This window comes from Telmatherina bonti (genome assembly GCF_933228915.1).
Source record: "Telmatherina bonti genome assembly, chromosome: 1".
In the NCBI taxonomy this organism is placed as follows: domain Eukaryota; kingdom Metazoa; phylum Chordata; class Actinopteri; order Atheriniformes; family Telmatherinidae; genus Telmatherina; species Telmatherina bonti.
The window spans coordinates 20,886,803-20,913,197 of NC_136619.1; the positions used below are offsets into that span (position 1 = coordinate 20,886,803).

At 39.1% G+C, this 26,395-nt stretch overlaps 1 protein-coding gene across 1 annotated transcript; it reads left to right on the forward strand.

Moving 5' to 3' along the window:
- Positions 1-5,011: 5,011 nt before the first annotated feature.
- Positions 5,012-24,958, forward strand: fam120b (family with sequence similarity 120 member B). Its single transcript, XM_079238768.1, has 15 exons — positions 5,012-5,059; positions 5,373-5,498; positions 7,639-7,829; positions 8,049-8,182; positions 8,298-8,420; positions 8,581-8,772; positions 8,979-9,243; positions 9,351-9,534; positions 9,776-9,877; positions 10,078-10,250; positions 12,002-12,094; positions 20,198-20,404; positions 20,586-20,727; positions 24,268-24,526; positions 24,615-24,958. The coding sequence occupies exons 2-14, from the start codon at positions 5,375-5,377 to the stop codon at positions 24,513-24,515; spliced, it is 2,178 nt and encodes a 725-aa protein (XP_079094894.1). The 5' UTR covers positions 5,012-5,059; positions 5,373-5,374; the 3' UTR covers positions 24,516-24,526; positions 24,615-24,958.
- The last annotated feature ends 1,437 nt before the right edge of the window (positions 24,959-26,395 follow it).

The following is a 26,395-nucleotide window of genomic DNA, read 5'->3' on the forward strand; positions in this document are numbered from 1 at the left end:
AGCAGGAGGAGGAGGGGAGTCACAGGGAGTAAAGTTTTTTCTCTTTGTGCTTTCAGCTGTATGGTAATTGGGTCGGCAGCACCTGCTCTCCCACAATAATACAACACCAGAGACAGAGAAGAGAAAAAGAGAGATAGAGAGAGATGCAAAGCATAGCTAGTGGCAAAAAACAAACAAACAAAACAATCTATGACAATTTATTTGATTTAGTAATAATACATTAATTAGAATATATTTCAATCGTATGAGCAAAAAACAAATCACAGACTATGGTTAATAGGCAAATGTGCGCGCAATGCCAAGTGTTGAGGTATCGGTATTTGTCTTCTGGCCACATGGCACAAACCCACAGGATTCACTGTCTCATTTGCATTTGTGTGCCTCCAGCGAAAAAATGCGGGGAAGAATGTGCACTTGTTGCCATGAAGTTATTATGAGCTTATCTCTGGCTGTGAACCAGCTGAAGATATTAGTAAACCTAAACAATTTGAAGCAAATCCCTCAGAGTGATCTAGTTCTGCTTCTGAATCCATCTACAAAGTTGTTAGTGTAGTAAAAACGTGCTCTTTTTAGCCTGCTAATAACAAAAAAAGGAAATTTGCCGAAGCGAGAGCTGATTGGTCAGAGCAGTTAATTGGGGTTTGGTGCCACACTTGTCAATCAACTCAGTCTTTACAGCACAATTCAAAGGGCCTCCTTTCTGAATTATTTCTTGTTGGCGCAGCAGTAAAGCTGAGGAAGAACAAGTAGGCTGCATCCGTGTATTATTTAACTTCTAATGTTTATGCATACTAGCACAGACACAGGAGTAGGGTACAAGCACTGGGATTAGGATGGTGGGAGTAGTGGAGTATCTTAATGAACAACTAATTAAAGCGACTCCTTCAACATAGCATCACTGTTTTGGTCTGCTGCGGTCCACAAACAAGGCCCTCGTTCACAAACCGCAGCTAACATATGGACAACTTTCAGCCTGCCATGTCAACACATACAGTCCTGATGCATTAGTCTGTGAAAGCTGAAGTCTTTTAACTGTGTTAGTGTGTGGATGTCTTACGTGGTTGGGTGTCTATGAGGTAGGCTACTGTTTTCACCCCTCTTGGCCAATTGAAAGGCCTTTAACCTTAAGCTTTAACACTATTATCCTTGCCTGCCACAGTCTTCCAGATACTCGTGTGTGTTTAGCTGCAGGACGCTTCTCCGAGCTCCTCGTTTCATTTAAGCAGTTGATTTCAGCTCCCTTGTCAATAGTCCGCAGTGCTCCTATGTGGCGTGGCGTAAAATCCCTCTCTTGAAGCCTTTTATTTACCCTCATCCCGACTTTCAGAGGTCTCTGGTGCCTCTCTCTCTCTCTGTGTGTATTAGCCCAAATTTACTATCAGTCACTCATCACCACGACGTGACACACATTTTCCGATTACCCCAGCAAAGCGTGACTGAGAGGCATGGTGAGATGGAAAGTGACCCCCCCACCCCCCTCGTTCACCAACATCAAGACGACATTTTTCACCCAAACAAAATTTATGCCAGGATATTCTCTGTTTGAAGGAAACAGCAGAAACTCCTCCCTTCTGATTCCTCCTTGTGTGTGCGTGCGTGTGCGTGGACGCGCGCGAGGTTAGAAAAATTGTTTAACTCGAGGTCGATTGTTTAATTGAAGTGCTTTCCTGTTGTCTATGCGTGTACGTGTAACTGTGTGCGCGCGTTTGTTTGTCGGTGTGCGAATAAGTGTGCGTGCGTGCGCGGTCGCGCGCGGTCAACGGAGAGCTCCGTGACAAGCAGGGAAACAACAAAGGAAGAGGTCTCACGCCCCGCCGCCCATTCATCCCTTTCTCTCGTGAAGTAATTCCCATTGATTCCTATTGAACAGCAAGTCGCGAGCCCCTCAGGGGAGAACCGTGTGATTTGTGAAGGGTCGCGAGGACAAGACACGCCCCTCCTCGAGCCCCGGCCATCTGCTCACCAAACACCACAACACTAACCAACCACCAAATGGCTTCTCTCATCTCTATCCATCCTTACAGTCTGACTAATTTTTCGTTACTGTGTCCTGTCCCTTCTTCTTAGTCACTCTCATCTTTCTGTCACTTTCCCTTCTCCTTTATTTCTTGGTCTATCCTTCAACTAAGAAATGCCAAATGCTGAAGGGAAACTACTAGTTGCTTCCTGAGCCAAATCACAGTGGTGGCATGCAAGGGGTATGAGATGGCCATATGGCCTGTGTGTGTGTGTGTGTGTGTGTGTGTGTGTGTGTGTGTGTGTGTGTGTGTGTGTGTGTGTGTGTGCCAAGAAATGGATGGATGGCCATCGTGGGAACCTCCACATCATTGCCATCACACCAGTTACATTCACACTCATATGCGCACGGACATGTACACATTGTTCTACACAGAATGACAGCCTTTACCCAGGTCAGTTGTAGAAATCAGTTCACAAGGACTTTGGATTTCTTGGTTTAATCACAAGCAAAATTTAAAACATACACAGCAAGGACACTGGTTTCACTTCATGTTTGAAGTGGGCTGAGAATGAAGCTTAAATTCAATTTTAAAAATCATTTAAAACTCCTGATGAAATGTTCATTTGCAGGTCTGATCACTATATTTGAATAGACAGATAGATATATAGATAGATACATAGATATATAGACTTACAGATAAATAGATACAGAGGGAGGATCTTTCCTGTGCTGATTATAATGACAAAGGGAGAGTCATGTGGCTTGCCTTCTGCAGCAACAACAGCTCTGTGATCAGATCAGAAACTTGAGACATACTTCATCCTATTGGATCCACAAACAACTAAAACATTCCTTCATCTATTACGGCCACCTGTGTAGCAACTTTTGACGCCACTGGTTAGCCTAAGTGTCAGATGTCTGGTTTGTAATAAGATAAGTAATAATGTCTCAAGAGTTTGTTTTTTTCTTTACTTTTAATTTTCATTCTGCTTTTTGAAATGGCAGGTTTATAGCTTTGACACCTGTAGTCAGACATGCAATCAACTGAGCAAAAGATAAGTAATAAAATTAGAAAAACTGAATTGAAATTGGTAATAATTTGAATGAATAATTTGCATTCCTTGCATTATCATTGCAAAAAAATGTGTCATATCTATCTCTAAAAATTCATGTAAATTAATTCATTCCTCTTTTTTTCTTTTTAAGAGGGCACACACATTACAAAAGTGTGTCAGTGGAAATTAATCTAAATCTGATGACAAAGCTTTGAAATTCACACGTGACACTGATTTTTACATGTTGCTTCACTGTGACGTTAAGTGTTTGATATAGACTTAAAACAAGCAAGAAAACATGCAAGCATCTCTGAATTTTGAACAAATCACATATTAGCAGCTCCCTGAGGTCCTTGCCCTGTGGCCCTCCAGGGGTTCTTGGCCTTTAGTTTGAGAATCAGTGGTCTCCAGCAGCAGGATTAGCCAGGCCAGCTGCCCACAGAGACCCTGGGCCCTGGACGCTGACACTAGTCCTGACCCTGGGGTGGCTACTATCAGAGAACCTGAGGGGATCTGAACAGCACATGGTGTGTGTATGTGTGTGTGTTTGCTTCTTATTCATTTGGACAACTGTTGAGCTCTTACAGATTTGGGCAGCGGTGTTCTTTGTATGAGTGTGTGTGTGCTTGTATGGTCAATTCTTTCCGGGGGTTAACTGCTGATCCAGTACAAATGGGAGGTGCTGGGGGTGGAGTGAGGCTGTGGGTAGTCGTGCTCCTGGAACATCTGCCTCTATTTCTCCTGAGTCAAGCTTTGGTTGACAGGGGGGGGGTTTACAGGATTATAGAGAAGGAAAAAGCCTCTCAGAGTTGAATGCTATGCTAGTGCTATAATGCTATGTTACGGTATGAATATAAAAATACATATGTTGATCCAGATATGTCTCACATACACTTGTGTATGTTTTTCTTGTGTGATACAAACATGTGGAAACTGTGCATATAGGTATATACTGTTAGTTTAGTTATTTCATGCAAGTCAAGGAGGAACAGAGTCACTCACCTCATTTGTTTTTTCAACAATTTGAATAAATTGAAGGTTTGAACTCAGTTTGTCACAAAACAAAGAAAAACAAAACTCTCTAAGTGTTCCATCTTTTTTAGATATGAATATTTTTCTCCTGTATGGTAGTTGACAATTTCACACATCACAAAGATCTACAGATTAGGCGAATCTGTAGATCAATCAGAAATGGTCAGTAAGCATTTGCCATAGTCTATTTGGGTAAATGCAAGCCACCTAGCAACAGTCTTTGTCCAACCAAATACATACTACTAAGAACTGGGAAGAATTTATGCTTATATAATAGCAAATTGTTGGAGTAGCTGCCCTTTAAACATCTGCACGGGGCCAGGAAAAAGTCTTATTTGTGCAAAGCGATCATTATCCGTGGATTTTAAATGAAATACTACTTTAATTTTAGGTTAACAAAAATGTAACTATTTTATGGATGGCTAAAAATCTTGCTGGAAAGATTAACAGCATGACTCCTCCCTTTCTGAAGAAGTTGTTTTGGAGGATTGTCCTCCAGTCCACAGAGCATCTGGCTGAGAAACAACAGATGCTGACAGCTGGACTGACAACCAGCATATGTCCCTTTCTTTATTACTGCTCTGTGCAGACAATAGAGTAGAGGGGAGGGGCGCTTTTCGTTAAGAAGGTAGACCTAATAGGTTGTGACTTCTGAGAGTCCCCATTCTCTAAGATAGTAATTAGACCCACTGTTTTCCTGCCTGAAGAAGTAAGGACTGCCCAACAACAAAAACACAATAGCTCATTATTATTCATGTAAAGTCGAACGTGTATTTACAGTTAATGCTGCAGTGTTGACCTACAACACAGGCTGGTCTGCGTTTTCATTCATGTCTGATTTATCTCAAAACACATCTAACAAAATCCTTGCCCCATGGAAAGCTCCATGAGCCGGGCACGTGCGCTTTGTTTGGCAACGTCATGTCGTCACGCCGCTCACGCGTAGATTACGGAAGTAGTTTGTATTCACGTCAAGTAAACAGCACAGACAAATGTTGCCTGAGCGTTTAAAGTAAGTGTGCAATGTGAGTCGATGTTAGAGGTGATATTATTTGCAGATATATCACAGTATTATATAAGCTGTTTGTGAAGACAGGAATAATCAAACAAAACGTTACTGTGAGTGGCTACAAACTAAGCTAACAATAGCTGTTTATGTCTGTTCAGACTTGAAACAAGCTGTCATGTTGTTATATGAAACATACCAGCCTGTTTTCTTTTCCAAAAGCTTGACTTTGTCCTTTGTGTCCGCTGAATCGACACATTATCCGTCAATTACCTTAAATACTGTTTCTTTTCTTTCTTTTTTTTTTTTTTCTCAGCAGAAATGGGTGTAAAAGGTCTTCAGTATTTTATGGAGCGCTGCTGTCCGGACGCTTGTGGGATAGTGAACCTGAGAGAGATGGCCACACAGCATGTTGCCAACACCCAGAAAGGCTGCTCATCCACAGGTGAAATTACCCTTTGATTTAAAAATTTTTTTTTTTAAATTTTTGTTGTGCAATATGATGTAGGATCTACCACAGATTGAGATACATAATCACAGTTACAGTCAGCACTATTTTGTAAAAATAAAAAAAAGGAAACCCTGCTGATGCTGCTAAGTAGAGATAGGCATCGTGGAAGAAAACTGCTGCATGAGTCATTGCAAAAGTTTGAATCGCTTTGTCTACTGATGAAATATTTAACTTGATTAAAACTTTAACATGTGGGTTGAAATAAGGGTTTACAGAATAAAATCTTAATTTCATTCAGATTCAGATCCACTGGAGAAACCATAAATGCAGGAAATTAAAGTCAAGTCAAAATAAATCTTTTAGTAAGGTAGTGTATTGTGCTGGATCATTATCTTCTCATTTATTTCAAACTGACTGATAAGTCAAACAATTAGTGGTTATTTCTACATTGAGCACTTTAAACCCAACAAATGCTGTTTTAACCCATTCCGTACACGTTCTCTCACCTAATAAATTTACTATACATTAGCCTACATCAGATAGCGTCCTGTATCTGGGACTCCAACCCCAGTAGAAAACTTGCTGTTGGAAGTAGTTCATACTTAGATTTAGCCAGATTTGGTTGTTTAAAATTTATTATAGTAGAATGATCTTCTTCATCACAGGTGTAGGAAGAGGATGGTTATTAGGAACCGTGCTGTTTGATCAGCCATTGATAAAGACATTATACTCCCACATATGTTCGATTTCCAAAAAAATCTTCTCTTTACGTAAATAATAGTGTATTATTTCAGCTTCTAAATCAGTGAGTCGTGGTGTTATGGACACCCCATATCTGACAGCTGCTTCAGGTGGCAGGAGACAGGTAGAAACTCTTACTTTCTTTGTGGTGAACCTGCCAGCAAGGAAGCTTACTTCACAGAGTCAGTTGCTACGGTAACAGACTTAGGACAAGACTTCACTTTCTGGAACAGAAAACCAATCTTTCCCCAACACAGCTTTATCATACTCATTTTCAGCATAACCTGCTTTCTGAACAGTTTAAACAGTGGGCTTTCTCTGTGGAGTTTGCATGTTCTCCCCATGTATGTGTGGGTTCTCCCCTGGCTTCTTCTCACCCACAAGATATGCATGTTAGGTTAATTGCTAAGGTGGGGTTGGTGATCTTGCCCAGAGACATTTCTTTTTTTCTCTGAGTGAAGTGGTTCTTCATCCTGATAGTAGTCTATACATTTTGTAATCATGAACAATAAGAAATATAGTTAGACCCCTCAGTTTACTGTAAATCTGTTAAGACTCTGACCAATCAAAACGTTCGGGCTGAATTGAAGTTGTTCATTTCTTATATTTCGTAAGCCTCTTCTCCCAGCTCTCCTCCTCCCGCAGTGCATACCTGATAGCCACACCCTGCATATAAATAGCATGTTGGGATGAAAATAAAAAGTAGTGAAGAAGAAACTCGGAAGGCAAACATGGCTGAGAAAATGCAGGAGGGATTCCTCCAGCCCGGCTCGGTTTATTTGCCTCCTCCTACTAAACAGCCGCGAAAGAGAAAATTGTTGGTGGAAAAAGCTACAAACTACAAAAAGCACTCTGCTCCGCTCGGCTTTTAAAAAAATTCCTGGATCCAAACGGTGATCCGGATTGCCACAAAATTTTAATCAGTTGTTTTTCACATTTCCAACAACTCCTAAAATTTTCAATAAAATTTGTCCATATATTTTTGAGTTATCTTGAACAAAAACGGAAAAAACAGTTAAACGCTGGTAAAACATAACCTTCTTGGCAGAGATAAGAAAAAAGCCTTGGATGACGCAAGGAGCAAAACCAGAGGAGGAGGAGCCAACACAGGGTGCCACTTTCAGATCTTGCTAGCTCCCCAACATTACCTACCCCAGCTTTAATTCATCACTTATCACATGTAAATCTCTTGGATAAAAGCGTCTGCCAAATGACTGTAGAATGTTGAAAATGAAATAAAATAATATGAGAAGTCAAAGTTTATGTGTTCGTTGTAAATTATTGCCTTTTCCCTGCAATGCAAATGTTACATGTAGCGGCTTGACAGGTAAAACACTAAAATGTTGAATCGGATTGTTATGCTTCCTTCATATTTTTCATTACTTTTATGCAGATCCCATGCTTGTTGTGGATGGTATGGCCTGCCTGTCCCACTGGTATTCTTGTAAGGACTGGGTGTGTGGGGGCCAATGGAAGGAATACATTGATGTCCTGAAGAACTGGGTGGAAGCATTTAATTCTGCAGGAATCAGACTTGTCTTTTTCTTTGATGGAGTTGTGGAAGAACAGAAGAGACAAGAGTGGGCAAGTGCAAACACTAATTAGGAGGCTGTGACTAATTTGTACAAGTTTGTCCTCTTTTAAGCTGATACCTATGTACAAGAAGGCAGTCCACTGCTATCACTTGGTTGTGTTTCATCTGTAGTAGGAGGTGTCCTCTTGATATTCTCAAAAACAGGTTGTTAACAAGTTTTCTGCTTTGATTTTTGTGATTCCCTCCTGTAACAACTTCTTTGTTCTCAGGTAAAGAGAAGGCGCAGGGTAAATGGGGACATTTTAAAAGTATTTAACCACATCAAGCTACATAGAGAGCAGCCTGGTAAAGAGCTCTTTTGTCTGCCCTCTGCTCTGGCAACTTTCACACCCTTCGCACTCAGGTCAGTATTTCCAATAAACTAATCATGCTGCATTTGCTGTTATAAAGAAAAAAAATCAGGTGCATGATGATTTATTCAAAACATGAAGTTTGACCAGAACTGGTGTTGTTTACAGGACTTTAGGTCAGGAGGTGTTTTGCTCAGTGCGGGAGGCAGACTATGAGATTGCCAGCTATGCTCGTCAGCATGGCTGTATGGGCATTCTGGGACAAGATTCAGATTTCATCATATATGACAGGTTTGCAAAATAAGGACGTTGATGTACTTAGGTTTTTAAAGTGTTTTTAAAAAAAGTGACAGGTATAACTGCTGCTTTAGGCATTATGTTGATGGTAAGTTGTGTCAAGTGTAAATAAACTGACTGAAACTAACATGCAGTTTTATTTCAACCTTTTAAGTGCTCCCTACTTATCAGTGGGAAAGCTCCGACTAAATAGCCTCACCACAGTCATGTATGACCGGCAGAGGCTCTGCAGAACCATTGGAGTGGCTGTTGCCCAGCTACCACTGCTGGCTTGTCTCCTAGGTAATGATGTGGTGTCAGAGGAGCAGATGCAGCACATCAGGAACAATGCCATGGCAACATACAGGTATGAATTTGAGTTTTCAGTCTGACAGATAGTTATAGCTCAATTCAGAAATAATAAACTAGTGTAATTTCTTTTAACAGCAGTGTTAACATTATCATCTTTGTGATCCTTTAAGACCAGTATGGTAGACTGTAAAACATTAATCTTTTTCAGGTATTTTCAAAGTAAGTCTACATAATTCAAACAATGTATTTTACTGCTAACAGGAGGAACAACCGAGCTCCATGTTCTGGGGCTACTCAGGGCCAGGTGGTACAAGCAGTAGCTCAGCTTGTGAGCTCTTTCCATAGCAGAGAGGAGGAGAAAGACAAACTTGTCCCAGATTGTCTGAATGTGTCAGCTCCTCACAGAGAACTACTAAAGAAGGGGATTACCTCATATTTACTACCTGGAGACAAAGGTTTTGAGTTGTTTGACATTTCTGCACCCCCCTGTACTTTTGAGAAATACGTTAGTCCAGAAATTTTAAAGGTATGTTATGATTTTTAACATGTATTTAAGCTGTAAGCCTCACCACAGTTTTCAATGTACCAAACACCAGAATAGCTAAATATTTTTTACTGTGTGGTTTTCCACAGGCATGTAGAGAGAAGCATGTAGCAGCAGAGGGTTTCATGGTTTACAGTGTTGTGTGTGTTGGAGTCACTGACTGCAGCAACTCTCTGGAGGATGAGATGGACGCTGAGTTGCTGCCTCAGGCCCTTGTCTACAAGTGCTGCAGACAACGCATCTATGGTCTGCTGCTGCTGCTTGGACAAAACGGTAAGACAACAGGGTGGATTATGCTTGGCACACATGTAGATATACATGCATTCTGGTAACATAGAAAATGCTTATTCCTTAGAAAATGTGCAGAAGCTTTGATGTTGCCAATTTTGCACACTTTTGTTCCCAACATCCATCACAAATATTTCAACGTGTAGTTGAAAATAGATTAGAAAATTGCTTTGTCTCTTGCATGCCATGATATAAAGTATGTTTTAGTAAAATTATTTGTTTTCAGGCACCAGTATGGATCTCCCAGCAATCAAAGAGTGGTTTGTCTTCCCTGGAAATCCTTTGAAAGAACCTGACATGGTCCATCCTGTCCCTGTGACTCTCCCATGTAGTGTACCTGCTTTTATACTTGCATATTAATATATTTACTTACACAATGAGGCATAGTTTCCTTTTTAGAATTCTTAAATGACTTTGAAAAGCTGCCTCTTATTTATGTCTAAAAATGCCTAAAAAACCAAGTGTGTTTTGATCTTTTAGGCTGTAATGTTGACCCTATTCAGTACTATCTTCCTTCTGAATTTGTAGGTCCCCAACCCAGTCTGGACTTATTATGGTTTAGCACTGGTCCAGAAGTTTCTGCTCTTCGCCTGACCGCCTTCCTTTCAATTTTTGACTGTCTTGAGTACTCTCACTTGTATGGGGAAATAGAAGACTCTCTCCTGGCTACTCTCTGCCTAGTCACACACATTGTCCTCCAGGTATTATCACCCTTCTGAAGTGGTCGTTTTAGGGTTGTAAAAACAAGCATTAATCCCATGGGGAAAATAGTATGAAACATTGGTAAAACACCAGATAATCCATCAGTGGAAAAATACAGTAGGTGAAGTTTTTGATCATTTCATTTTTAAGTTATTTCCTTTAAAGTTTTAAGAATCATATAATTAATTAATCACAAATGGAACATGCAACAAACCTTTATTTTCTTTGAAACATATGTCCCATCTACTATTCTCTTTTATCAAGTCCTATTTTGTGTATGCAAACATTAGTGATATGCACTTTAAAAAGCAGTGACATTTTTACCATGATTAATATGTGTGTTTTGGTGTTGACTGGCCAGGCTGCATGTTTGACATAGGCTCCAGTGAGTAAGTTCTGCTGTTGATAAATGGGTGGTAAATCTACACCTAGTGATTTGTGTAAACAGAGAATGAAAGCCCAAATTTATTTGGTGACAATTAAACACACACGTCAGCTTTTGATATTGGGTTTACATCTATAACACACACACAACAATGATTGTGCTCTTTTGTCAGCATGTGATGTGAAATTAAACATTGCTTGTTGATGCTCTGCTCTGTGTTGGTTTGCCATTGGTTGATGGCTCCTGAATCCCCCACAGAGAGCCCAGTTTGGCGTCAGACACTGATCTTATTACTTCAGCTTTTACGTCAACAGTAAAGATGGTAAACGTAGAAAAGCTTTGAATATTTCAAGAAAGAGTTTGTAATTAGTCAGAAATCTTTTGCTATCGTGATTGTAAATGTTAAACTATACACACGCCTGAGCTGTCTGGGATCCTGCTGTAATGCCTAATGAGCACTTTCAAAGTGTGCAAAAGAAGTAGAGATTTGTGTATTTTGCACCAACGTCATCAGGTTTTGCTTAAACAAAACAGCTCAGAGATGGCAGGCTCACATCCCCTGGAGAAAGGTGTATGCGTCACATTATGGTAGCTAAACAAATGTTAAACAACAGTTTAATTTTTCAGCTTCAGTCAGATTTTAATCTCTCTAAACTGTTAGCCAGTGTGATCCTCAGATATCCCTCCAGTATTAAACACAAACTTAATCTTCTGTTTATCACATTATTTCTGGTACTTGTAAAAAAAAAAATAAAAATTTTTTTTTTAAAGTATCCGATTTGGCATTATACTATATTCTAAGTCACAGTGGAAAGTTAATGAATAACTGCATCACTCACCCTTCAATAGCATGGTCTAACTTTCAGGGGTTTCATTGTTAGTGCTTTCTTAGTGCTTTCATACTTGGTACTTTACATTTCTGATGTCATGGCTCTTATGGCCTCAACAGACAGAAGGGAAGGATTGATGGGCAGGATTCCAGACAGACACTGATTTTAGTCAAACAGAGACGATGACTGGCAGCCACTGATTTAAATGGATAAAGGGCAGACAGACAGACAGACAGACATGAGTGCAGCTTGTCAGACAATCAGATCATCAGAGATGAGCAGCCGGCCTGACACACAATTGTCACTTGTCTGATCAGTGCCACTTTAACATTCCCCGCTCACTCTTCTATTTAAATAACTTCAGGGTTTGTTTGTTTTGCACACACAACTTGGCAGCATTGTTTCTTTCTCTGTTGAATTGTTGGACAGCAGGCAGACCAAACAAACTGATCCACAGAGAATACACACTGGAATGTGATTGAATTAGAAAACCATATAGTGTCCTCTGTGTGTGTGTTTTTGTTTATGTTTTCAGGTACAAACTTTGTCTCAAGAGGACGTGGATGCTTACCTGAGTCAGGCTGTGTGTCTGAGACTGAAATCTCCCCAGGACCTTCAGCAAATAGAGGTCAGAAACAGCCCCTCTACACATGCAACATTCAAAGCCATACTTGTCATTTTTAGTTATATTAAAAAAAAGGAAAGAAAAAAAATCTTGATTTTTAGCCACAACTTTTGTCACAGACTTCAAACAAGCAATGTTTGCGGCCATGTCCAGTAAACAAAATCCTCTTGTGCTAAACATGGCTAAAAAACTGTGTCCATTAATAGAAAGTCAAGGAAAAAGACATAAATAAGCTTCTCTTTGGTGATCTTTTCAAGAAATCGGAAAAGAGATTTGAAAAAAGAAACACTTATGACACACCATACTGTTGTATACTGAGTTGAAACAAGATTGCTAACATTATTTTTAACGTAAAACGTACATGTTTTTTAGTATTTTTTCCTGCTTTTTTCTTGCAATTATATAAAGATAATGGTGTGAAAGTATGTTTTTTTGTTTTTTTGTTTTTTTAGCCAAACAACAGGTTAAAATAAATTATTTGGGTAATTTTCTGTTTCTAGTCAACCTTGCCTGCAGAACTTGGCAGAAGATGAAAGCAAAGCTTTGGCATATTTGATCAAATTAATGATCAAAAAAGACCAAACTGGTACCAGTTTACAACTAAAATATTATTTGATTATTCAGCTGATGGTTTAAAATGTTCATGAACTCAGAACTCTAACGTCAAAAAGCCAGGAAGACCATGTGATCACAGAGCTCACTGATTCAAACGTCAGAAAGTTCAGCTATACTTTTTTTATTTTCTGGGAAAACAGCCGTTGTGTTTGCTCCCTTTTTGCAGCCCCGTTTATTTTTACTGCTTAATTACCATACTTATGTCAAGTAATTTGTATTTTTGCTGCTCGTCTGTTTTCTACACAATAATTAGGGCTGGGCGTTGATATGCTGTCTTGAAAAAATTCAAAGCTGCAGGGGGCTTTGACTGACTAATGTATGGATTAAATACTCGCACAAATGCACGTTTGCTACACGTTGTGCATGTCACAGTTAAACGGTAATCCATTATTAGTGTGTGTATGTGCACAGTTTTCACAGATTCATGCAAGAAGAGGGTTATTCAGTCAAAACAAACAGCACAAATGGAAAGTTTGCTTTCTTTAGGCACGCAAAAAAAACCTTAAGATTTTATCAAAACACTTTTATTCATTAGAAAGATGTGTGTGTGTGTTGAACTGACTCCGACCATTTGTGTGACTGCTTGTTAAGGAGAAAGGGGTCTTGGTGGGCTTTGATAGTAAAAGGTTTTGTTCCAGCATTCCTCACAATGGGATTGTGATTTTGGTGTGTGTTGTGTGTGGGTCTTGGTGTAAGCGTCTTTGTATGTGTAACAGGGAGAACATGAGACAGTCGCCTGTCTGTCCTGGCTGACGCTTACCACATGGAGCTATTTACACCACACACACACTCCACCCCACTGGACACACAAACATACACACACACACACACACACACACACACACACATCTCTGTCTTTGTCTCAGACCTTTTGTGTGTTCTCATGTTCTCCGTTAGCGTCCAACCACTTGCTCATTTTCAGTTTTTCTTCACAATATTCTCTGTCTCTTGTAGTCGCTGTTTTTGTGTCTGTGTGTTTGTGTGCACCTTCAGGTCTTTGTGTCTTCATCCTGTGCTCCATTGTTTTCAGAAGGTAAAGCTGTGTTTGACTGGAAGCAGGTGGTAGGCAGGACTGTGTGTGTGTGTGTGTGTGTACACACAATCACTGTTATCAGTACTACTTACCAGAGGACAGGTGAGAGCAAACACACACAGGGAGAACATATGCATGTTGTTACTGTTGCTTCTGTCAGCTTATTTGCAACTTCTTCAACTCTTGGGGTCTATTATCTCCCCTGGTTACATCTTGCTTTTCCCCTCAGTAACATCTCTCAAAGATTTAGAACCTCAAGAGATTAAATATAATATTTTTAAAGTAATTTTAAGAGTTTTCAGTACATTTTTTAAGTTTCTCTTTCATTTCTTTTAGAACATCTTTGTGCTCATTATTCAAAAGTGAAGGTGTGTATTATTCTCTACAAAATATCTTGATCATAAGTCAAATAATGTTACGGAAGAAGCGAAGAAGCTTCACCACTTCATAACAGCATCTCAATATTTTTTAAAGCAGACACAAATGGACTGATCAAGAAATTTCTCTTTGTTTTCTGGCTGTGAGGACGAGAAAGGAGAGTAACACTGCAGTGGGTGGCCTGAATTGTGTGATTTATGTGTCAGGGTTTAGCAGATCCGATTGTGCAAATTAAAGTTGGGAAACATTGATTATTTAAGCAAATGTGAGGAAGATGTTTGGAATTTGTTGTGAGTGGTGGCACTTAGGACACTGAAGAAACAGATGGTTCTTTATTGCAAAACTGCTGGAGATGCTGCTGCATAGAAGGATATGAGAGGGGTGTGTAGATGGATGTTGGGGTTAGTGCTTCATCTTACATTATTTATGGGAATGTCCTGATTTTGGGAAACAGTCTAAGATGAATGGTTCAAAGTCACATTTCAGTGCTAGTTCTATGCGAAAGTTTAGGTAAATAACTAGTGAGCCAGTTTAAGATTTTAAAATGACTTGAGATAACAGGAAAGTATAGACTTTAAAGTGACCACTGTGTGATATTTTACCAGTATTTGTTTTTTTAAACACCGAGCTTAAAACATACTCCCACTGTGCAGTGACAAATAAGCATCACATTTATGCTATAGCTGTGATATTGACTTTCGTTTTTAGGCTATGATAGGCTGATTTAAGGTCATGAAGTTACTGGAATTATTAAAAATGCACAAAAAGATTATAAATATTTAACATAATTACAACTCCCCCCATAGCAGTAGCCCAAGTTTCTGAAAACGTAGACTTCATCTCAGTCATAGCTTGACTAAGGCTTTTTCTGTCTACAAATATATGTAGTTGAGCGTATTGTAAAACATCATAAAATGTTTAAAATCTGTAAATGTTTAATATGAGCACAGCGCTCCCTTTCGCTGAAAGTTGACATGTGATGGATGTTTTATTTGTGAATTTGTGATTAAAATGGCCTTGAGGCACCCACCCCTCCTACCACTACTAGCATTATAGACACCATGATTAAATAGGAAACACACATTCATTCTATCTATGTATATCTATATGTCAACTTTGCTCTTTCCTCATAAGATTCAAAGTGAACTTATTAAACTATAAGCCTCTCTCTGCTATAAGTTGCATGAACCTGTAGTGTGTATTACTTGTAGACCCTAAACCCCTATTCATGCTGTCTATTAAGCCTACTATCGTTTAACTTTTGATTGCAGTAGGACAGTGCTTAATAGATATTCAGTTCTGCTGGAGTCACAAGTATTTACCAGTTACTGCTCTACATTGATCAGCAATGAGGGAAATGTAGCATTTGAATGCACACACCAAATTAAGTGAGAGTGGTGCATTAGTGGGCAAAGAGACATTTTTCTTAACAAAAACACAACTTTATTGACTGTAGCATATCTGGTGAGGCTCAGGAAGAACAACCAATAGATTGGGAAAAGTTTTTATTTATTTTTATTTGTAAGACAACTGGCAGTTTAACTATTTAAATTAACTGAGGGTTGTGAAATATAGTAAAATATCTTTCCATCGTATTGTTAAAGCATACAGGCTTGGCTGTGGCATTAGTTGCTTGACATGACTCCAGTTCTGTTCTGTTTATCTTTCAGCATTACCAGTAAACAGAAAAACTGGTGTTCTGGTTGTGCTTTATTGACTTTGGGCTCAAACTGAATTTATTTAACGTTCATGTTATTGGCACAAAAAAGAAAAAAACAAAGAAGGTCTGAGTTAGCAATTATTTGGTAATTAGAACATTTTTTTCCTTATTTATTGATGATTCCTATTTTATTAAAGATTATAATAAAAGCTATATTTGACACGTGGATGAGAGAATTTGAGCTTATCTAATGACGTTTGGCGTTTGGAAAACAGATGGCGTTCATCAGGACTAGAGGAGTCTCACTTAACCTGGAAAGAAAGTTTAAGCGTATACAAAAAAGCCTTACGTATGGCAAGAACAGCTTATTATTCATCATTGATAGAGGAAAACAAAAACAACCCTCGGTTTCTTTTCAGCACTGTAGCTAGGCTTACTAGGAGCCGGAGCGCTGTGGAGCCATGTATTCCTTTCTCACTTAGCTGTGATGATTTCATGTATTTTTTCAGGAATAAAATTGACACTATTAGAGATCAAATTGACAATACTCTTCCTTCTACCTATAATGTTGAGCCTGTTGTGGTCTCCGAAGCATCCTTAGAACCAGGATCTGACTTGTGTCTAAATAGTTTCTGTCCTGTCCAACCCTCTGAATTAACTAAAATAATAGCTTCATCTAAACCATCCACCTGTATCTTAGACCCTCTCCCAACGAGCCTCTTTAAGGACATTTTCCCTTTAATTAATACATCACTACTAAATCTTATCAATATGTCTTTAGTGACAGGATATGTACCACAATCATTTAAAACTGCTATAATCAAGCCTTTACTTAAAAAGCAATCTCTGGATCCAGAGGTGATAGCAAATTATAGACCTATATCTAACCTCCCGTTTATGTCCAAAATTCTGGAGAAAATAGTTTCAGCTCAGCTACATGCCCACCTGAGCAGAAATAATTTATGCGAGGAGTTTCAGTCAGGATTTAGAGCTCATCATAGTACTGAGACAGCATTGGTGAAAGTTACTAATGACCTTCTTATGGCCTCAGACAAAGGACTTGTGTCCGTACTTATCTTGCTTGATCTTAGTGCTGCATTTGATACAGTCGATCATAACATTCTGTTACAAAGACTAGAACAGGTGATTGGAATTACAGGTACAGCGTTAAGCTGGTTTAAATCATATTTATCTGATAGACTTCAGTTTGTTCATGTAAATGACAAGTCCTCCTCCCAAACTACAGTAAGTCATGGAGTTCCTCAAGGTTCTGTACTTGGACCAATACTCTTCACACTATATATGCTCCCTTTAGGCAAAATTATTAGACAGCATGGAATAAACTTTCATTGTTATGCAGATGATACTCAACTATACTTATCCTTTAAACCAGATGAAACAAATCAGCCCAATAGGCTACAAAATTGTCTCATAGACATAAAGACTTGGATGTCTAGAAATTTTCTCCTCTTAAACTCAGATAAGACTGAAGTAATTCTCGTTGGATCTGAAAAACTCAGAGCTAAATTTTCCGGTTTTGTAATGAACCTGGATGGCATTACTTTAGCTTCCAGTGCTACAGTGAGAAACCTTGGAGTAATATTTGACCCTGACCTGTCCTTTGGCCCACATATTAAGCAGGTTACTAAAACAGCCTTCTTTCATTTACGTAATATAGCCAAAATTAGGGACATTCTGTCTCGGAGTGATGCAGAAAAACTGGTTCACGCTTTTGTTACTTCGAGACTAGATTACTGTAACTCTCTATTACTGGGCTGTCCTAAATATGCCCTGAAAAGCCTTCAGCTGATCCAGAATTCTGCAGCCAGAGTCCTGACCAGAACCAGCATGAGAGATCATATTTCTCCAGTTTTAGCCTCTCTTCGTTGGCTGCCTGTTGAATCTAGAATAGAATTTAAAATCCTTCTCCTTACATATAAAGCCCTCCACAACCAGGCACCACTATATATCAAAGACCTCATTGTTCCTTATATACCAAGTAGAGTACTTCGTTCGCAGACTGCAGGCTTACTTGTGGTTCCTAGAGTCTCAAAGAGCCGAGCAGGAGGCAGAGCCTTTGGTTATCAGGCCCCTCTCTTATGGAATAAGCTCCCAGTTAGTGTTAGGGAAGCAGACACCCTCCCCACCTTTAAGACTAGGCTGAAGACTTATCTTTTTGATAAGTCCTATAGCTAGGGATGGTTAGCATCCCTTAGTTATGCTGCTATAGGTTTAGACTGCTGAGGGACATTTCCTGATACACTGAGCTTCTTTCTTTTTCTCTTTATCTCTTTCTTTTACCCCCCCCCCCCCCATAACAGTGTTGCATCATTAACATGTATGTCTCCTGTCTCAGCAGGTCTCCCTGGCCGGGAGTAGCAGTTCCTGTTGTCTGTTGTCTTTCTGTCCTCTTCCCCCCACACAGCAGAGGCAGATGGCTGCCTGTCCTGAGCCGGGTTCTGCCGGAGGTTTCCTTCCTGTTAAAAGGGAGTTTTTTCCTTCCCACTGTTGCCAGTGTGCTTGCTCAGGATGGGAGATTGAGTTGGACTCAACTCAATCTGTTGGTTTCCTTATATAGGCTGTTATGAATTGGCCTTCATTATGTTTTCCCCTCTGTCTGTAAAGCGTCTTGAGATGGCATTGCCGTGATTTGACGCTATATAAATAAAGTTGAATTGAATTGAATTGAATTGAATTGACGGTCTGATGGTCTTCTAAAATGGTCCTGAAAATGTTCAGCTACTTTCAATAATAGATATTTCTTTGTTTTCCAAACATTCAAGGGTAAATCAGTGAGGAAAAACTAGTTACTAGTTGCTGGTCATAATTTAAATGATCATTTTTAACATAGTTGACAATTAACATTGTTCAGCACTATTTTTGGTCTAAAAACAAAAGTATTAATAAATTAATGAAAATAGATAAACTGCAGGATTGGAATTGAAAGAGTGAAAGTAAAATTGCCACCCAGGACAAATTTATTATATTACTGCTATTATATTGTCCACATATGAATTATGGCAGCATTTCACAGACTTTCCTTAAAGGGGTGCTATTATGGTATTTCAAGTTTTCTGAGCTTTCTACAGTGTTGAATCCTTATCAGACATGTGAACGACACTGTTTTTTATCACCTAAACGCATGTTTGAGTTTGAGTTTGAGTTCCAGCACTCTCTCCGTTCAGTTTCCATGGCGATGAAATATGCATTGTTTTAGAGAGTTTTTTCTACTTCAAAATCCTTGTGACGTCCCCCGGGATAAGGTTCGGTGATTGGTTATCTTCTACTGGTTAACAAGGGCATGTGCAAATACATCAGGTGGCTGGAAAACGTCGGATAAAGTTATTTTGAACGATGGCTGGTGAGTTTACCAAAGAGAGACATCCTGCTGCATTCGTTGCTGTGGGTTGCTATTTTCCACTTTGTTTTCAGGGTCTGATTCAGGTTCCAACATGTAGAGCTGTATGCTATGTGTTGACATTGTTTTTTGTTTTTGTTTTGTTTTTGAGTTCATATTCGCCTAATCCTTCTGTTTATGAGATGTAACAATGATGTGCGAAAGCAGTTTCGGTGCGCGCTCCCGATGTAGTGCAGTGGCGGGAGGCGGAGCTTAATGCGGAAGAGTCTCAATCCACTCATTTTGCCCACAGGCTGATCTGACAGCCTACGGAGAGGGTCGGTCTGAAGTAAATAAAGAGATTTGTGACAATAACTTGATCAATCCCAGCCCTTCTGGTCTCAGAAATACAAATAAATTAGCCTGAAATGCACATAATAGTTCCACTTTAAACCTTATTTGCGCTAATTTCGAACTATTTTAGCTTTATCTGTCTGCATATCACCCTGAAAATGGCATCACCATTATGAATGAGTTAGTTGCTACAAATGAATAAATGCTCCGTACAGGTAATCTTGCGGTGCAGTACTGAATCAAAACAGCCATATAAGCTCTGCCTTGCTTAAAGGTGGAGGCTGACAGTTATGATCAAAAAGCTTCTCAAGATGTCCTTCATTCATACATACATACATTTGTCCTTTAAACATTGAAAACCATTAAGAATATTTTTTAAGAAGGATATTCATAAATTTGTCCTTGGCCCATTTGTTGTGATTTTAACAAAGCTGTACGCCGTGTTCAGTGCAGGGACAGTCTGCATTGTATCTGGGTACACAGAGTTCTTGGCAGACTGCTTTTGTCAGTGCTGGACTTGAAAGATGTCTGTTCATTTTGATTATTATTTGGACAAAGATCCTGTGAAAATGTTTAAAATTGCACACCTACATGTTGGCAAATATAGGATGTTTATTTTTGCCCAATCTTGTATCTATAAGTACGGTGTCGTAAAATACAATGTACTGCGTTAGACATAATGATAAAAAAAAATCACTCCAATGTAATACATACTTTTTCTTTTTCCAGCTGCCTCTGCTTTCTAGTCGTGCAGTACAACTTGGATGTCTATATGTCCGTGGTCTTAGCCACTTGCTGGGTGCTAACACTGCCAGCGGCTGCCCGCTGAGCAGTTCTGCGCTGATGCCATGGCACAGCTTTGATGGACGCTTCTTCCACTCAAAGTACCTGCTGGCACACAGAGGCGCAGAAAAAACTGAGCTGCTGGACAGTGATGTAAGTGAAGACTGGAAATTGAAAATGGATGTTTATCTGATTTTGTCATGAGAGAAAAAATTAGCTTTCATTGTCTCTCCACCTGTTATATATGAAAACTATAATTTGTATATTTGTGTGTATTTAGTTATGTGTCAGGTGAATACAAGGGCATTCTATATTTTCCTACCTTTGTTTGCAGCTGTCCTGTCTGTCTCACTTCCTGCTACTGAAGGACAAACTAGCAGAAATGTGCACAAAAAGAGGGAGAGTCCTGCAATCCAGACCTGAGGTCCCCCTGCCTAAACCCACCTGTGAAGTTAGATACAGAGACATGCACTCAGGTGAGACATCTGTTCGTGTTCCTGTTCAGATACTGTAAATAGGATGTTCAAGTTACTCAAAGTTTTGGTCTAAAAAGATACAATATTTTTGTATTTAGATTTATGGACATACATTATGATGCAATGGAGTGGCAAGCTGTCCAGGGTGCATCATGACAGGATGGTGTTTAAACACACCATTCTTTTAAATTATTCTTTGATAATATTAAACAGTTATGGATATGAAAGGCTAAACTGAATTATTGTTCATGGTTTTAATGATTTAATGATGCCTATGTGAATGCACTTCATGTATATTCTTTCCCTTCTCCATTGTTCACTCTGAATGTTGGCTCGCTCTTGTTTTCATGCTGTATAAATACACTGGAAAAGAAAAAGTCTTGATCTTTAAAACCTTTAGGTGGTAAGAAAGGCGAAGAACATTTGTCATGAATTAAAAAGTGTTATGCCATTTTTAGGATCTCCTGGTAATCTTGTGGTTAAGATGCATTCCAAAAAAGAAACCTACAATGTATTTTAGAAATTTACTTCCTTGATTTCCTGTCTGTACCTGTTAACTTTCCAATCAAATTGTAACACGATGAATAAAGCGGGACTCAAACAAATAACCAGAAGAGGTGCCACAATGTTGCTAATAAGTTTTGTACCCAGGTTGTTTAATTTTTCTGTTATGAGCTTTAAATAGTCTCTACAGAGAAATAAAGAACCCTCCAGTGTTAGAATAATACACATGAAAACATTTCAGGAGCCAAACAGAGACGCGTCATTTATGCCTGTCAGGTGATCTATGAATGTAGTCCTTTTGGTCCCTCCAGAACCACATTACCCAGAGGGCCATGCTGTAATGAGGTCCATGTGTATTGTGGCCTTAATGCATACCGCCGTGTGTGTGGGCACACACACGCTTATATGCATGCTTGGATGGAGACTTGCTTTGTCAGTGCACCAGTAATAGTAGGTTTCTGTTTATAGGCTGGGATAGCTCTATTTTAAGACACACAACAAGACTAACTGATTACAGACTCCTCAATTCACTCCCTCTCCTCTCAGCTACCCTTCCCCAGTTGTTCCCCCCTCTTTCACATTTTGTACTCTTATTTTTCTCCCTTTTTTTCCTCTATCCTCTCTCTGTTATTCTTATATATCTGTTGTTGTTTTTGTCATGCCTCCAAATGCTTCTTACATATTAATCTGTAATTATTGTATCACACACTGACACGTTTTTATTAATGTGGCCTGTCAACAATGTAGTTTCGTTGTAGTCTGCATGCTATAGGCTTTGTCCTGCTCAACGGTCAGTCACTAATGAGAGCGATGCAGGAGCTTGTGAAACGTGAACCCATGATTTTTATTAATCTCTGAGACTTTTAAACTTTTTGCAACAGTTCTTTTGCTTGCCATGTTGGCACAGAGTCTTAGACTTGCGCCAAACTGTCTGCTTTTTATCTGTCAAAAGTGATGTGGGTCTCATGAGGATGTTTCTGGTTTTATAGATGAAGGATATACACTCCTTATACCTCAGTGCTTCATTTCTGTCAGACGCAGACACCAATCATTACTAGAGAGCAGTGGAGAAATAAAGCGTGTGTGTGTGTGTGTGTGTGTGTGTGTGCGTGAGAGTAGTCGTGGCGCTATGTGGTATCGTTGAGGGCCCGGTTTGGTTTTTGTTTGGAATCAGGCCTGATGTTTAGTCTCCTCAGCAAATATCTCATCTGTCCGCCTACCCTCGCAATTACTCTTCAGCAGTGAATCCAGTACTGCTCTCCCACATTTCTTCAATTTTTTTCTGTCCAAAAAGACAAAAGCTGAAAGAAAGACAACCCCATTTTCAGACTGGCTTCTATTTGCTGTAGAGTACATGATTTTCTGGATGAAAGCAGTGCTGTCTAATCTATACTACTAATGGAAGTTCATTTTCATAAACACACCCTAAAACTATGCAGAAATATCTAGAGTCTATATTTGATATTTGAATTTGATCTATTTACCAAATGACATAACAGAAAATAGAGTCAGACTTTTAGGAAAATTCCAGGTGAATTTGGACATTACTATGTCATACACTAGCACACGGCATGCACTTCAACGCTCAGACTGTGTATGTTGGCCTGAATTAGCAGAAGAGGCCACAGTTCCCTTTGTAATGTTTGAAGTTGGGCTTTTATATTTTAGATTTTGTACTTTCAACTAATTTAAAATGTCATACATCTGTCAGAGTTGAAAACATGTTATAGTATTATTTTTTGTGCTAAAATGGATTTAAGTGGATGCTAAATGACCCTGGGAAAGTTTCTCCTGCTAGTTATTTTTTATGATCGACATTGGAGCAAACACTATTTCATCTTAAAACGATCTGTTAACTATATTTCAATTTTAAAAATTTGTTAGATGACAGATCTGTGAACGTAGCTTCATAACATTGTAAAAAAATTGAACTTCAGAGTGGGAGGATTCAAGACAGCTGAATTTAAAAGGTAGTCAAACTTAATGTCAGTAACTTCTAGTTTTACTTTCAAGGCCAGCATTGTGTATTACCTCAGTAAACTAAAATCTTGCTTTATATGAAGAATGAAAGGAATGGCATACTAAAACCTGAAATTAAATTAAGTAATTCCTAAAGGATTGTATTTTATATTTTGTAAAGCTTGAGGTGTCATATTTAAGCTGTAAAAGAATGAATATTGATTATTAATTGCAGTCCAACAGCCCCTGTTAACTAGAGCTTCTTAAAGCTTGGCTTTTCTTTTATAAATAAAAAAAAGAAATTCTCAGAAACAAAGCCTTTGGAAAAACAAACGGAACAAGCCACCAGTTTTAGGAACAAGAGAATGTGGGGAGAAGCAGTTCCCCATTTCTGTCCTTTAAATTCTAAAATAAAAAACAACAACAACATGAACGGGCGTAAAAAACTGATCTTTGAGGCAAGGTATGTTTTTTGTAAAGCTCAATTTATACACAAGGTTATTCAAGGGGATTCACCGTACAAAAGATATGGCACATTTAAAAATTAATTAAAAAAAGAATTGACGAAATGACAAGTTGGAACGTGTTAAAGTCCATTTTCACTGAAAGACTGCCGTTAGCAGTGTTTTCAGCCCTGATTTAAGTGAGTCAAGAGGTTGCACTTAACTTAGGTGTACAGTGAGGCTGTTGTATGCTTGAAGGGTATACACTAAATCCAGCTTCACCTAATTCTGACCTTGGAAATACTGAGTAAACCTTTAGTGACCTGAGGGCTCTATGCTTCATAACGAGCCAGTCTGAGATGTATTTAGGCCCGTTACCACTCTGTCTTAAAAATCATCACCAGGTTATTTAAGTATGTCTTTTAACACACATAGTTGGTGCAATGATTTACAGACTGGTGTTGCACGTTTTTTTTTCCCATGGTGCTGTTTAGAACAGCATTTTAAGAAGTTTTTTTTAATTTCCAATTCATCAATAATAAAGTAGTTTCCTTCTTCTTTTCTCAAATGAATTTGATGCCAATAGAGTGCAGCTCACATTTACATCTACCCTAATTTTTTTTTTGACCCTCAGGTTGGCCTCCAAATGTCTGCAACGACTGGAGAGGAAGAGGAGAGACAACAGGAGGACATCAACATGGGCAGGCATGGAGGGACAGAAGTGAATATGAAGATAGACACAGACCATGGGGGAATGAAGGACACAGAACAGGAGGCCAACATTTCAATTCATTTCATCCTAATGATGGACAAACCCATAATATGAGCCGACCTCCAAAACATTCCAGAGGTCAATCATATCACAACAGAAGAAGATATTGACTTGCTCCAAGGTAACACCAACATGGCACAAATATGTAACAAAAAGAGGGTTTTTCTTCAATAATCTTCCTCTCCTCTCCTCCTCTTCTCTCCTCTCAGTTGGCTGCAGCCTCCTGCTCCATCAACATGATTCAGCCTTGAAGAAGAAGGACAGAAACAAAGATTAGAGTGGACGACTTAGTGAATTAGGAGGATAAGAACAACTTGATGAGAGGAAAAAGGAACCTGTTCAAAGTCTTTTTGGTTGTGGTAACTTTACTTTTCACAGTGGCAGAAGTCCGTAAGCAAAGTCACAGTGAACCAAATCAATGGGTAATCCTGAAACCTGTTTGTCTTTGACAGTGGGAAGGATCTTAATGCTTTGTGTATCCTGTGACATAATCTTATTAGAATAATGGTTTTAGCTAGCAAAAGTGATAACGGTATCAAGGTTCAAAGGAAATCATTGACTTCTACCGTCAGATGTCTTCTTGTGTAAAACAAAGTGAGGCCGTTAGAACTGATGTTTTGTCACACATTCAGTATGAGCACAAGTTTTTTTTTAATGAAAGCTGTTGGAGAGAGATATTTGTGTGTTTGTTCATTTGTTCATTTCCTTGTTTGTTTCAATAGTCCAATACAATGTTGTGGCGAAGCTAAAGCCAATCCCAGCAATTAGCAGGCCAGAAGTACATGCATTTGCAGTTGTTCTGGCTTTCTCATATACTCCAAGAACATACTTGTAAGGTTAATTGCTTATTGTGAATTGATCCTAGGATTGAGTCTAAATGTACATGGCTATTTGTCTCATCAACATTGTCCTGTCCTGTACAGTCCTCCCTTGACTCTGAATAACATGAGGAAAAATATTTAATGCTGAGCTTTACTGCTTATTGCTTACATTTACTGCAGTACCATACAAAATGAATTCAAAGCACAATCCAAAGGATCATGTAAATTTCTTCATATCTGTGAATTTGTATGTACTCATTTTAGATTAAGTGAATCAGAAATTAGTCTATTTTAAAACAAGATTGTGATATTAGTACTGTCATCTTTACGTAATGTATATACAGTTTATGCTGGAGTCCTCGGTGTAAATGACTCAAATGACTGAATTTTGCATAAAACCTTTAGTTAATGATGTGTGACCACTCTGTTTGTTCCCACTCCCAGATTTCAGTCTGGGGGCAGGAGAAAAACCAAGAGCGTGAGTGGGTGTTTCAGGGTTTGCACCCATGGTGAGTGGTGTGGGTGTGTGTGCTATGAGATGTCATGAGGGTGGGACACAAAAATACTTACACAACTTGAGTCCAGTCACCCATTCTAGATAATAACAATAGCAGGAGGGATGTTTTCTGTGGTGAGGAGGAAGCAAGGCATGGAAGGTTTAACAGAGAGGAGAAGGAGAGGAAAAGTAAATGAAAGAGCTCGAAGTGGGAGTGATGTATTGACACTGAGAGGGATGGATCATGTAGAGGTGGAACACCAAGAATAGAAAAAAAAAAACAGGATGATGGGAAAGGTGGTAAAGTCAGAAGAGGGGGAAGACAAAGACTAGAATTCAGAACATAAGTAGCCTGAAAGTTACTAGTTTGGCCACAACCAGAGGAAACCCTGCTGGCAACCTGACAGATCAGCTTCCTCTGTGTGTGTGTGGTGGATGTCTGGGTGTGGCCCTCTGTCAGCAATGAGAGACAAGAGTTCAGTCCAAGAGACAAACAGACAGTAAAACCCTCTTTTGTAGCCTCCTCCCTGAGACTGGCTCAGGCTTTCTTCCTCTTAAATGCCACTCAGTCAACAGACTTCTTTCATGTGTCACTGTTTTATCTCAACTTTCTGAGACTTTCCAGTCATCAAACCAGCAGGTTGCCGGTACAACCCAGTAGAACCAAAAGGGA